General features: G+C 37.3%; 1 protein-coding gene across 3 annotated transcripts in view; it reads left to right on the forward strand.

Moving 5' to 3' along the window:
• uvssa (UV-stimulated scaffold protein A) overlaps positions 1–14,464 on the forward strand; it is a 103,927-nt gene extending 89,463 nt beyond the window's left edge. For all 3 annotated transcript variants that reach the window (XM_060828611.1, XM_060828621.1, XM_060828602.1), the window contains exons 12-14: positions 2,136–2,247; positions 7,018–7,201; positions 14,213–14,464. In XM_060828611.1, coding sequence (XP_060684594.1) covers positions 2,136–2,247; positions 7,018–7,201; positions 14,213–14,306 — 390 coding nt within the window. In that variant the 3' untranslated portion in view covers positions 14,307–14,464. The remainder of the gene's footprint in view (positions 1–2,135; positions 2,248–7,017; positions 7,202–14,212) is intronic.
• The last annotated feature ends 400 nt before the right edge of the window (positions 14,465–14,864 follow it).

The raw sequence follows: 14,864 nt of genomic DNA on the forward strand, positions 1-14,864 counted from the left end.
GGTGGTCCACGTGAGGAATGAATTTCCTGAGAAAGTGGTGGATGCGGATAAATTGTAACGTTTAAAAGACATTTGGATAGATGCATGAATAGGGGATATTTGGAGGGATGTAGACCAAGAGCAGGAAAGTGGGACTAGCTTAGTTTGGGATGATGTTCGGCATGGACTGGTTGGACCAAAGGGTCTTTTTCCACGCTGTATGACTATGGCTTTATGTGGTTTGCCATCCCTCAAATTATCCCTGTATTTATTTTTCATGTTTAATATTCTACTGTAACAGTGATAATTTATACTGGGAGTATATACTTTATGGAAAGATGCTAAATAATGAATGAAAAGTGGAACTTACTGGATCAATTTTTTCTTTATTCATTCAAAGGATAAGCTAGCATTGCTGGCTAGGTAGCATTTATTGCCTATTCTAATTGCCTTGAGGGCAGTTAAGAGTCAACCAAATTGCTATGGGTCAGGAGTCACATATAAGCCAGATCAGGTAGAGATGGTAGCTTCCTTTCTTAAAAGTCATTAGTGAAAGAAAACCCTGAATTTAGGAGTGCTAAGAGATAAAGTCATAACAAAGGATTTGGGGATTTTATAAATGAGGTGTATGCAGTCTAGAATAAAGAAATAATGATGAACTTGTACAAAAGTTATACTATAGTTGAGACCATTAATTCAGGTTTTGCAGCACCCATTAAAGAAGGAATGTCAAAACCATAGAATGCATATTATATCATTTCATCTGAATGATCCCATTGAATAATGCATTTAAGAAGGGGGACTTGATATGCTGGCGCTGTTTTCTTGAAGCAGAGTATGTTAATTGGATTTTGAAGTGGTGGCATATGGCCTCTGTTTCTCTTTCCACAGATGCTACCCAATCTGTAGAGATTCTCTAGCATTTTCTGTTCTTACTTTAGGTTAATAGATTTTTTTTAAAATGAAGAATTTTCAAAAGAGGAATAAAGATTGTTTTCTGTGGTAAGAGAGATAATTATGAAGAATCAAGAGAAGCTAGAACATCTTGACAGAATTTTTGGGGCACTTTGGTGGGTAAAATGATGAATGTCTTATCATTTAAAGGAAAATTAGATAAGTATTTGATGCTAAGGAAGAGATTACCGGGGAAAAGGGAGGAGAGTCAGGTACTGGGATTGATTTTGAAATGCTTGAGCAAATTCCTTGCACATACATGTGGACTGAATGGTCTCCTATGCTGCAAATCCTAATGATTCAATAATGTCAGAACAGGTACTCTCAATTTCTCACATGCAAGTTTTATGTTTCATTCTCGGTTGATGCTAGGTATCTCTCTCTGGCATTGAGTCACAGTGTGCAAATTCTTACAGACAATTTATCTTGTTGTAAAAGAGGAACTTGAAAAAAGAGGATTTAACTTCGATTCTCAAGCATTTTCCTTCAGCAAACTTTCCTATCGTCCATGTGTTTATGGACCAGCATTGGATCCCGAACTTGCTACATTTCTCACATTTTGTTCAAAACCCTCCCAACTATCATAATCTCTGTAACTTCCTTCAGTTGTACAATCCTCGAATCTCTGTGACACTCCATTTTTGAATTTGTTTTCTTTGCTTTCCCATCACTTCTGGAATTAACTCTTTAATCATCTCCACCTTTCTGTTCAGAAACCAAAACAGAACTTGCTGGAGATCTGAGCAGGTCCGGCAGCATCTGTGAAAGAAATCAGAGTTAATGTTTTGACCTTTCCTCAAAAACATTTTCTTCTTTTAAGCAGCTTCTTTAGCACCTGCCTCTTTGATCGAGTATTTAGCTCAGTATCTTGAGTTTTTCCAAGTGCACTCCTGTAAAGTGCATCCTTTACTTCTGGATTCAGTAAATGTCATATAAATATCCACATTGCTGTGACGAAACGTTGTCAAATATTAGGAGAAAGTCAGGACTGCACATGCTGGTGTTCAGAGCTGAAAAGTGTGGCATTGGAAAAGCACAGCAGGTCTGGCAGCATCCGAGGAGCAGGAGAGTCAACGTTTCATCAGGAATATTAGCAAAAGTGGTCAAACAAGAACAAAGAGCAACACCCAAAACCTCCTGTTGAAGGAATGATTTTCTTTTATTATGTGTTTTCATTGCACCTCCTTTTGTATATTGCATAGTGCCCTTTTCATGGAAAGATTATCCCAAGAGATGAGCAAGGAAATCCTGTGAATCCAGAAGATATCCAAAGACTGAAGCAAGAAGAACAGCAGAAACAGAAAGCAAAAGCTGGTATGTCAGTATGATTTTTCAAAATCTTTGTAATATATATTTGCCAGTGAACCAACATATTCTCAGTAAATAGGCAAATTTTAAATCGGTGTCTGACCAAATTCAGGGTCATTGTCAAATGTAAAGATACAGTTACATCCAAAAACCCTAGCCACTCACCCCTACATCAAAGACATCTCAGAAATGACTGCCAGACTACTCAGACCCCTTGGCATCACGGTAGCCCACAAACCCACCAACACAGTAAAAGAGCAGCAAATGAACTTGAAAGACCCTATACAGACAACAAGCAAAACTAATGCCATTTACAAAATACCTTGCAAAGAAGTGTAACAAACACTACATTGGACAAACAGGCAGAAAATTAGCCACCAGGATACATGAACATCAACTAGCCACAAAAAGACATGACCTACTCAGTAGTATCTTTACAGCAGATGAGGAAGGACACCACTTCGACTTGGACAACCTAGGAGAAGCCAAACAGAGACACGCACGAGAATTCCTAGAAGCATGGCATTCTAACAAACACTATCAACAAACACATTGACTTGGATCCCATTTACCACCCCAATAAAAAGAATCGGAAATGACATCATCAACCCGAGGAATCCTAAATGCATAAATAAAAAAGCGGGCTACACCATCAGTGCTTCATCCAGAGGCTCACTGAAGATGTTACCTAGTATGGTGATGAAGTGTCTGAAAATGAACCTTCCAGCTCAGCGAGTAAACCTACATCCAATACAGCTACCTTATTGACATATTGTGTGGGAAACGGAATACTTGTCTGAACAGGAAAGGCTTCAACAGCTCAAACTAAGTTATTTAAATCAGAGAGCATGCAAAAATGAGAGACCAGATCCTTTTAGAACTCGTGTTTTCAAAATATGGTAAATCAATTTCCATTAATACTGTGCATCTTTATTTTCACAACAGGCCTATTATGTAGCACTTTGTCCACACCATGAAGCAAAAGCAAGAAGTATGCTCTGGTGAAATTTATTTGGAATATGTTACCTAAAGTAAAATTATGAGTGAGATTTGAAAGTTCTGAAGATCTGAATTGAGCTGTTATTGGGCAACTTTGCATAAATCAAAAAGTGCCCCATTTGAGTCACTGACTCACTCAGATTTGTAAATTAATACATAGGCAAACTGAAAAATAGAGGGACTAGTGACGTGATGAGAATAAAGGAGGAAAGTTATATTTATATAGTACATTTCCTGTCCTCAGGATCAAATGTTCATTCCTGTACCAGCTTAAATCAGGAATCCATTTCCTGTGTCGGACCAGGATTATTGGTGGAGTTATGGGGAAATCTCATGACTGGGTAGAGCCTTTCCCCAACCAGTCAGAAAGCCTAAGCCTAATTATCTGATTGACCACATTTAAGTTTCTAAAAATTGCATTCCAAATTTGTAGAGTTTTGTTTTTTGAACTAAAATTCTAAATCTTAATTGTAAGATAATTAAGTCTTTAATTCTACTACATTTGACTACATTTCCATGTTAACTCAAGATTACGCTTAAGTTTCCATAGGAATATAGCTGACTAACTTATTCTGTATAAATTTATTAATGTGGGAATTGGGTCACATCTTAATTATGGTTCTTGATGAGATGTAACCTGCCTAGAAACTATGTGGCAGAGCTTCTGTAACAGAAGGTCAGAATAGCTGCTGTTTTGGCACTGTATTGGAAAGAAGCAGTTGGTCTCCACTAAAAGAGGATTTGCAAATAACTCTCAAGTGTTTTTGATCATTCAATCTTAGCTTGACTTTTACTAGAGTCAAATGCCATAGAGACACACAAAGCTGGAAATATTCAGCATATTGATCAGTTTTTCAGATTTAAAGTATTTGCCATTTTTCTTTTGAAGTTGTGAAACTTGAAATGGTTCAGAAAAGATTTACAAAGATGTTGCCAGGGTTGGAGGATTTGAGTTATGGGGAGAGGCTGAATAAGCTGGGGCTGTTTTGCCTGGACCGTCAAAGGCTGGGGTCTTTAGAAGTTTATAAAATTATGAGGGAGATAGGATAATAGAAAATATCTTTTCCCTGTGGTGGGGAGTCCAGAACTAGAGGGCGTAGGTTTAGGGTGAGAGGGGAAAGATATAAAGGGGATCTAAGGGGCAACTTTTTCACACACAGGGTGGTGCGTGTATGGAATGAGCTACCAGAGGAAGTGATGGAGATTGGTACAATTACAGCATTTAAAAGGCATCTAGATGGTTATACGAATAAGAGGGATTTAGAGGAATATGGGCCAAATGCTGGCAAATGGGATTAGGTTAGGTTCGGATATCTTGTCGGCATGGACGAGTTGGACTGGAGAATCTGTTTCCGTGTTGTACATCTCTATGAACTAAAGCACATTTTTGATGCAATAATGTCATTGTGCCACCAAACCTGTTACCTCACCATTCTACATTACACGCACGTTGAACTGATTTGCAAGGTGTTTTAACTGGATATCTTTGACCCTTTATGTCTATCTCTTGTGTAAACGGACATCAAGAAAAATACTTGAACACAAATGATACATTGAGTTTCCATTTTTGGATTGAATAGATTAGATTGCAAGATTTCATTTTCTGTTGTTATTCTCATAGATAATTTTGGCTTTGTATATTTATATTAATGGCAATCATACTGTGTCAATCAAATCATTACAATTTTGTGCTGTATATATTCTAGATTTGATGCAAGTGTGCATTTAAAACTAAAACCAAACTGATTAGTAGTGTTAACAGTGTTGCCTTCAGGTGGCTTTGAATCTAAAATTCAGTTGGAATTCAGCAGTTTGAAGTGTTCAGTGTTCCATTTTAAAATAGATTGAATCCCAAATACTGTTTGACACAGTGAATGAACATAGACATAACAGTATTACAATCTATTTGGGAATGACAGCAGAAATGTGCATAGGACAATGGTGCTTCCTGCAGTCTGATCCTTTCTAAATCATTTGATTCTTTCATAGCTTGTAGCGTTTACATAAAACCGTTAGTGTAACGCAGATGCTCCACATAACCGATGACTAGATTTTGATACTATGAATCGATGATAAAGCACATTGACTGACTAATCTGTAGCTTTCATCGTTTCCTTTACTTCACACACAGAAGCAAATTAAGTACTTTTTTTGTGTCAGTACTCCACAATATCTGGTCTTTCAGCCTTTAGTGACTTGTTAACAAACAGGTATCAGGACAACCACGGAAAGGCAGACCGCTGGCCAGTCAGATGTGAAATAGCATCTCTTTACTAACTACAGTATTGATTTTTTTTTTCCAAACTGTGTAATTTTTTTCACCATCAGTAAAGTCAGCAACACTATATGAAGAGCTTTCGGGTCCATCAAGGCTCTAAAGACTGTTCTTCCTTGGCACTCTATTGATTTCTTTTCAAAGGCTTTTAAATTGGTCCTTCATTTTGTTGAAATGCTCATTTCATACTGACTGGGCCCCAGTATTTTTTTGCCGTATTTATACAAGTGTCCCATTCATGGAGCTCTAAGCTGGTACCGCCTTGTTGTTATTGGAAGGTCTTGTGTCTAACTGTGCTTTATTTTGACCTTAATCATAGATTAATGGTTTCATTTTTTGACTTGTGTTACTTTTATACTTAATCTCTCTCAAGATTAAATAAATCTTTTGGATCAACTTTGTTCATGAGCCTCTCTTTCTCCCTTAGCTTGTCAGCTCCTTCTATGGATGACACTTTACACTAAATTAACCCTGTGTGAATCATAGTTTGTTTGTGAGGACTGATTTAAAAAGAAATAAATCAAATAATTCCTTTCTTGCTAAAATCTATTTTGTTGGAGTTTGTGTGTTCATTGAGTTAGAGCTACCTGGATTTTACTGGGTTCTCACTGGCATTAGTTGGGCATAAACTTTAGTGTAATTAAAATGGTGTGGAAATGAAGCAAAGGTGATGTGAGACAATACTTTTTAGGGTATGGAGTACACAGTCTGGAAATGTGGTGCAGGGAGGTACAATTGAGTCATTCAAGATGTCATTCAATGATTATGTGCATTACATGCAGAGATATGAGGAAAAGGCAGGAAATTGGGCTGTCAGTATTGGAGCTGTTGTAGGCATGATGGGCCAAATAGCTTCCTCCCATGCCTTGACAATTCTCTGATTCAATGTAGTTGCTTCAACATTTCTTTTCTGTTGGATCCAGCAGGGTTCCATTGGAACCACTGAAGGTTCAATGTTTTTAAATCATTTGACTGAAAATTTTCTATGGTGAATGTTTAGCTCCATCAGTTTATCCAATATGGAAGAAAGGAGGTGCACCCATTTCTGGCTGGAATAGTGCTGTCCATTATATTGACAAAGGACAGAAAACATCTTGTAATACAGCATGCCTAAGGAAATAAGTGGCTCATTACATGTTTAAGAACCTCACTACATGATTGATTTGTCTGAGGAAAGTTTGACCTTGAACTGTTTGTTAGGCTGCATTCAAAGGATATTGTTGAAATAAACAATAATAGAGCCAGGAAGAGCAGAGAGCCCAAGAGATCTTAACAAGCAGAAGGAAGGATGCAATCGTAGAAGATACCATGTAACTAGGGCAGTAATATTACAGAAGACAGAAGGCTAACCATCACCACCTTAAGGGTAGTTAGGATAGAGAATAAATGCTGGCCTAAACAGCAAATCCCTTATCCCATAAATGATCAGTTTGAAAAAGACTTGAAAATATAACCTGTATTCCCAGTATTTAGAAGTTTCATAGGTATTTCTTTCATGACAGACTGGCAGGATCCAGAGTTGATGCGTGAAATTGAAGCTGCTACAGGTGTAGATCTTGGTTCTTCAAAATATGACAGAAAAGATAAAAAGGGAAAAGGAAAGAAGAAAAAGTATCCAAATCTTACCGATTTGAAACAGCAGAGCAATACATCTCGATCAAGGTTGGAGAAACGAGTATTAAACAAGTAAGGATTTTATTCATCATTTCTTTCAAAGGGCTTCTGTTTCTATTAGTTTAGAAAGGATTGCTTTTACTTGGAGAATATGTGCTTACCATTGTGCACTAAGAAACTTCTTTTCAAATTCAGTATACAAGGTTATTTTTGTTCCTGGTATTTTAAATCTTTCTAACAAATTGTAAGTTTGTCAATTGTTTTTTTATTCATTAGCCAATAATGTAATTCTCTTTTGTCACTAATTCCAAGGTGTTCAAACAACCGGAATCATCATATCATTGAATGAAGCAAGTTGGCCTTTCATGTTTGTGTCAGGGCCTTGAAACACTCATAATTAGTCCTACTTGTTTGCTATTTCCTCATTATCCTGCAGATATTTCCCCTTCATATATTTATCCAGTTCGTTTTGAAAGTTGCTATTGAATCTGCATCCACTACCTTGGAGGCAGTGCTTTCCAGATCATAGCTTCACACTTTTTTTTTTAAACAGAACTTGTGCTCATATCATCACTTTTTTTTCTGCCAGTTATCTTTCTTACCTCTGATTATTGATCCACCTATCAGTCAAAATAGTTAATCCTTATTTATTTTATCATTTGAACACCTTTGTCATTTATGTTTCTTTATTCTTTCATGGGATATGAATGTGGCTAGCATGTTGCCCTTACCTAATTGCTGCTGAACTGAGTAACTTGTTAAGCTGCTTTCGAGGGCAATTAACAATCATCATGTAGCTGTGGAATTGGAGTCACATGTAGACTACACCAGCTAAGGCTAGCAGATTTCCTTCCCTAAAAAACATTAGTGAACAGACAGGTTTTTATGACAATTGATAATAGTTGGCATGATCATCGCTGAGATTATTATACCACTACTGAGAGTAGCTTTATATTACAAGAGTACTAATTGAATTCAAAATTTACCAATATTCCTTGGGAATTAATCTGGGACTCTAGATTACTTGCCCAGTGGCATTACTACTATGTGATCACTTCCCCAAACCACCTCAAATTCAGACAACAAATCTATTTTCTATAATCTCTCCACTTAACTGAAGTCTTTCATCCCTGGTATCATTATACTAAACTTACAGTAAATCTCCTGTGCACTCCCTCTCAATTTTGACAATTTTCCTAAGTGTACCTTGAATTTAATGTAATATTCCAGATAGAGTTTATGAAGGTTTAGCGTAACACTTTTATGAATAGAGGCATAGAAGGCTAAAGTACAGGATTATTTAAATAAACAAATCGAAGACCTAGAAATCTGAAAGAGTATGGTGGCTGGACTTAAAACATTGATTCTGCTTTCTCTCCACAGATGATACCAGGCCAGCTGAGTTTCTCTTAAAACTCCTATTGTTCCAGTAAAATGTATATCTTTTTGATGGATTTCACTGTTTATTCTGGCAAGCACAAAAACTTGCTTACCTGTACTTGTCTCTTTTTGCACCCCCTTTAGAAATGTCTTATTTAGTTCTTATTTCTCATTTTTCCTATCAAAATGAATCTTTTCACATTTATTTTAATGTTCAGCTATCCTCTCATTTTGTAACTACTCGATATCTTTGTCTTTGCTCGCCTGAAGACTATTATGCTCCTTACTGTTTATTTTATATGATTTAATTATTTCAAAGGTTATAATATATGAATTATAGTTTGGGTAAGAACTGAGGGAATGCTGTATAGTTCATATTGCTGTGAGGGTTAAATGAAATTTGAAAAGGGTGCTATTTGCAAAAGGGGCAATGGGATTCTTCTCATTGTTTATCACCATACACAGGTCAACCGTTCAGTTATGTCAGTTCCTTCACAACTTCCTATTATAATTTAATCACTTCAGACCCAAACCACACAAAAAAAGGTACATATAAATAAAATGCAACATTTTCATGTTCTGATCCAAAGTTAAGTTCTGCAGTGCCTAAAGAGTTAACTGATCTTCCAGCCTTTTTTTTTTAACCACGAGAAAAGAAAAAGCTTGAATTTTTCAAGTAATAAAATCCTGCTGTTCCTGTCAATAGAATTTAGTGAGTGGTTGCACAGGTCTGAGATGGATATCATTTCATTTACAGCACCACACAGTGCAGTGATGCTGATGCCAGACTTAACATTACACACCAGGACATGTCAAGGCCACTGAATTAGTGCTAAAGACTCCTCTTAAGAATTAGATATTTGGGCTGCAGCTCTGCAGTTTCCTAATTTCACAGGTCTTGGAGATAGAAATGATACTGTTAAATGTACACAGTGGCCTGGTGTGCTTTTATTAACAGAATGTATTTTCAAGGTATTACATAGCTTAAAGTATTGATCTCTTCTGTAACTGCTGCAGGGGAAATCAGTGCTCAGACATTCGTATTTGAGTTATTACAATTTTTATTAAATTCAAGCTTTTCCGTTTAGGTATTTATTGTACCATTCTGTTCAAACCAATCATTCCTAATGAATCAGAGCTACAATACTAATGTTTTCAGTTGCTGGAGATCAGTTCATGGGAATAGGTGTGAATTTTTAAAAAAATCTCATTAAAGAAAGACAGTTGATTAAAACCAAATTCATTGTTGCAGTTTGCATGAAATCCTTAAATCTTTTAAGTACTAGTTGCACCTTTTAAAGTCAGAAATGGATGATTCCTGATATTTATTAAGCAAATATGACTTAATCCACAACTGCATGGAAACGGTAAATAAAAATTGTAGAAGCAAGGCAGGAAGATGAATTTCAAGGACTCTTAAAAAGAATACTGAACATTTGAAGGATGAGCTTCACCACAGGTGACTAACAGAACATCTCCAGAAAATGTGTAAAGCATACTGCTCTCCATAAACACTGTAGGCACAGTGTACAAATTTTGGTAAGTGGTTTTGAATGGGAAGAGTGTGAGAGGGACTAAAGCTAATTGGTGAAGATGTAAAAGTAGTCATTTTGTTTGTTAATTTTTGGGATCAACAAACAATTGTGCAAAGATTTTCATGAGGTCATTAAGTAGGTCTGCAATAGACCTCATGAAAGGAACAGGTTATGAAATTAATTTTCATTAATTAAGTTTTATTTTAAATGCAAGTGAAATTCACCATTTTAGCTCCACTACAATTCTGGCAAACCTGCGGTGAGTCTGCACTGCATTCACTCATGACCAATATCCTCCCTTGGGTGTGATGTTCAAAACTGAACACAGTTTTCTAAATGGGATGCAACCAGACTTTTGTGGATCATGCAATTGTCAAATTTCTTTTGTGGCTTGTTCAATTCAAAATTTCAACTGAGATTAATAGATTTTGTTTAGGCAGATGTACTAAAGATCCTGAAGCCAAGGCAAATAGATGGAGTTGAGGCTCAGAAGCCATGATATATCACAAGTGTTATGGCATAAAAGGAAGTTATTCAAGCTATCAAGCCAACTCTCTACAAGAGCAATTTATCTAGCTACACTCCTCCACCTATTTCCCACTTGTTTCCCATTAGGTACTTGCTTAGTTCCCTTTTTAAAGCCACTGTCGAGTACACCTGCAACATCTTTCAGGCAGTGCATTCTAGTTCATATACATTTTGACTTTTAAGAAATAAATTTTTGCTTATATTTCCAATAGTTCTTTTGCCAATCACTGTAAATGACCTTTCTCTTGTTTTTGACACCTTTTTCAATGGAAACTGTTTCTTTGGTTATTCTGTGAGGAGAGCTGATGATTTCGAATATCTCAGTCAAATGTCCTGTCAACCTCTCCCTCTAAGAACATTTTCCAACATATTTGAAGTCCTAAATTCCTGGAACTATTACATAGAACATAGAAAGATACAGCGCAGTACAGGCCCTTCGGCCCTCGATGTTGCGCCGATCCAAGCCCACCTAACCTACACTAGCCCACTTTCCTCCATATGCCTATCCAATGCCCGTTTAAATGCCCATAAAGAGGGAGAGTCCACCACTGTTACTGACAGGGCATTCCATGAATTCACGACTCGCTGAGTAAAGAATCTACCCCTAACAACTGTCCTATACCTACCACCCCTTAATTTAAAGCTATGCCCCCTCGTAATAGCTGACTCCATACGTGGAAAAAGGTTCTCATGGTCAACCCTATCTAAACCCCTAATCATGTAAATATTCTGCACTTTCTTCAAAAACATTCCTGTTCTTTCTAACCTGCAGTGTCCAGGTTTAGATCCAGCACAAGTCAGTATGTTATGAAGATTTATAACTCATGTTTTAGACGGACAACTCTTGTTTGACCATGTGATAATCCCTGTAACCAGTGAACAAAATGAGGGTTCTCTATTGGAATCCTTGGGTCTCACTATCATTTACCATAACGTGTAAGAAATGAGCAGAGTGGATCATTGAGACTATCCATGCCTATTGCCTTGCTTCAGTAGTTCCATTATTCTGTCGTTAGAAGTCAAACATCAGTCTTTTAGGGTAAATTCAATTTTGATAGAGCCCCACAAGTGACCTCCTTAGGGATTAGTGTAATTTGGCATTTCTTAGTTGGCATAGATTATGGTGGATTGAAGGGCCTGTTTCTAGGCTGTTTGATTCTATGATGATTCTTTGGGGAGGGAATAGTAATGTAGAAGTTCAGGTTAATGTTTTCAGAACATGGATTCAAATCCCACCATGGCAGATGGTGAAATTTAAATTCAGTGAAAATCTGAATAAAAAGCTAGCCAGCTGTGATTTTTCAATTGTTGGAGTCATGGAGATGTACAGCATGGAAACAGACCCCCTCGGTCCAACCCGTCCATGCCAACCAGATATCCCAACCCAATCTAGTCCCACCTGCCAGCACCCAGCCCATATCCCTCCAAACCCTTCCTATTCATATACCCATCCAAATGCCTCTCAAATGTTGCAATTGTACCAGCCTCCACCACATCCTCTGGCAGCTCATTGCATACACGTACCACCCTCTGCATGAAAAAGTTGCCCCTTAGGTCTCTTTTATATCTTTCCCCTCTCACCCTGAACCTATGCCCTCTAGTTCTGGACTCCCTGACCCCAGAGAAAAAGACTTTGTCTATTTATCCTATCCATGTCCCTCATAATTTTGTAAACCTCTATTGTCAGAATCCATCAGATTCTCCAGTATCCTTCAGAGAAGGAAATGTGCCACCATTAAAAACGCTTTGTAAAATATGTAAAATCTTTTTTCTCAGTAAAAATATTTACAAAACAAAACTGTAGTTGCTGAAAAAGGTCAGCAGTTCTGGCAGTATCTGTGAAGAGAAAGCAGAGTTAATGTTTCAGGTCCTGTGACCCTTCCTCAGGGCTGAATGTGCCACCATTTCCTGGTCTGACCTTCGTGATTCCAGATCCACCACCATGACTCTTGGAGTCGATCCAACTCGTCCTAGCTGACAAAGTTTCCCAAACTAAACTTGTTCCACTTGCCTGTGTTTGGCCCTTATCCCTCTAAACCTTTCCTATTCATGTACCTGTCCAAATGTCTTTGAAATGTTCTAACTATACCTGTATCTACCACTTCCTTTGGCAGCTCATTCCATGTATGAATTATTCTGTATATGAAAATGTTGCCCCTCAAAATTAAAAGGGACTTTTCTCCTCTCAACTTAAACCCATGCCCTCTAGTTTTGAATTCCCCTACTGTAGGGAAAACATGTTTGCTATTCAGCTTATCTATGACCCTCGTTTTGTAAACTTTTTATAAGATTACACCTCAACCTTCTTTGCTCCAGGAAAATACATCCCAGCTTATCCTGCCTCTGCTTACAACTCAAACCCTTCAGTCCCACTAACATCCTTGTAAGTCTTTTCTGCACCCTCTCCAATTTAATAATAATGATAATCTCCCTATAGCATGGGAACTAGTAATGGTACATGGTACTTCGAAAGTGCAACATGACTTTCTAATTCCTACAGTTTAACTAACCACCCAGTGGGCAGTTTGGAATGCACAATACACATTGACCTAGTCAGTGAGACCCACGTTCTTTGAACACAGTAACAATTGCTTTCAATATGTGTAACCTATTTTTAAACCAATGTTATTGTCTAACTGGTCTTCAAGAAGTGTGAAGAAAATGTTTGTGGTAGGAGCAGGACACCATATTGACCTGTGAGCTTGATCAGCCAGTCAATATAATTGTGGCTGAATTTCTGCTCCAGCTGAATTTCATTGATGATCTATAGTTGCAGAAGGAAATTAAGATGAACCGACAAGTATGGGCTGACTAGATTAGAGTATAGAAGTTATGGACCTAAATGGCTTCATGAGGTGGTATGTGCATCATTCTTTTCTGGAGCTCCATGTTTCTGAACTATGGAGTACACCTTTTCAGCAGGTCTTCCAGTGCAGGGTCAGGACAGAGCCTGTATTGACAACAATAAATGTCATATTCTGGGGCTTAAGATCCCAATGGCTCAAGCGACAAAGTGATTTTATGGAGTGAGGAAGTAGGGTGGCAGAGAATCAGGACGGGGGGGGGGGGGGGGGGGGGGGGGGGGGCGGTTAATGGTAAGTGGGTTAATGAGAGGGAAGGGTAGATCAGGTGTTGAGGGATTTGAGTTGTAGTGAGGAGTTAGGTCATGTGGTTATATCGATTGAGATGGGGTGGCGAGTCAGGGAAGTTGATTCAGTGTAACTACTTTGGGTCAGTTTTATAGTTAGCCAGGAGTTATAATCCATTTAAATTTAAGCTAGGACCCTCGAGTCTCCAACTCAAGTAAGAATTGGGGTCTTATTTGGAGGGATCCTGCCACAAGATAATTGTTGATCAGAAGTAACCTGGGCCTGCGCATAAGGGACAGAATTAGGCCACTTGGGCTGTCAGGCAGGTCTGCCATTTTAAGAACATGGCTGATTTGATTGTAACCTTAAATATAGCATTTTATAAAAAAAATACAATTTAGCCCACACAGTGGCTTCTGTTGATGCTATTTACTACTGAGAGCGAGTTAAAGCAATAATATACTGCATTGATGTGTTGAACAAAATAAATAACACCCTGTGAGAACACTCAGTCCAAACATTATTTTCTTTTCTGTTTATTTTCTTTTCAGGGCTTCATTGAAACGAGTCTCTGAAGCAATGGCTCACATAGACAAAAGAAAACATGAAAAGTTTGCAAACCAGTTCAACTATGCATTGCATTAAGACCAACAAAAGCTGCAAAAAAAAGTCACTTTCTATGATACTGTTATAGTATCATGCTACATCTGTTTCAAGCAGCTAAATCTGCTTTTTTGTACAGATTTGAAATTTTCCAGCATATGTAATTTATTGTCAAATTTTGTATGTCCATTTTTAACTTTGTGTTACATTTGTAAAGAATTAAATATTTCATGTAAGTAATTATTATAATCGGTGGTAATTGTGATTGATAATGTAATATAAAAACTGCTTAAACTTCAAATTTACTCCTCATATGTTTGTTGTAATTGAATGAATGAAATAAATGCACTGATTAACAACTTACTACCAGCAGTTCAAATCAATTTAAACTTTTCTATAACCTTTATAGATTTTCTTTGTATTTGAATATATATGAAGGCTTTTAAACCTTTCCTCCTTAAATAAAGGACTCCGATTGATTCATTGCTAATTGTGATGCATGTTTTATTCAGGATAAACATGGTCTTTGCCAGCTTAACTGTTGTTAAACTATCCAAATGTGTCCATTTCTCAAGTAGGAGACTTAATATAGTTTAAATG

This window comes from Hemiscyllium ocellatum, chromosome 1, assembly GCF_020745735.1.
Source record: "Hemiscyllium ocellatum isolate sHemOce1 chromosome 1, sHemOce1.pat.X.cur, whole genome shotgun sequence".
Classification (NCBI taxonomy): Eukaryota; Metazoa; Chordata; class Chondrichthyes; order Orectolobiformes; family Hemiscylliidae; genus Hemiscyllium; species Hemiscyllium ocellatum.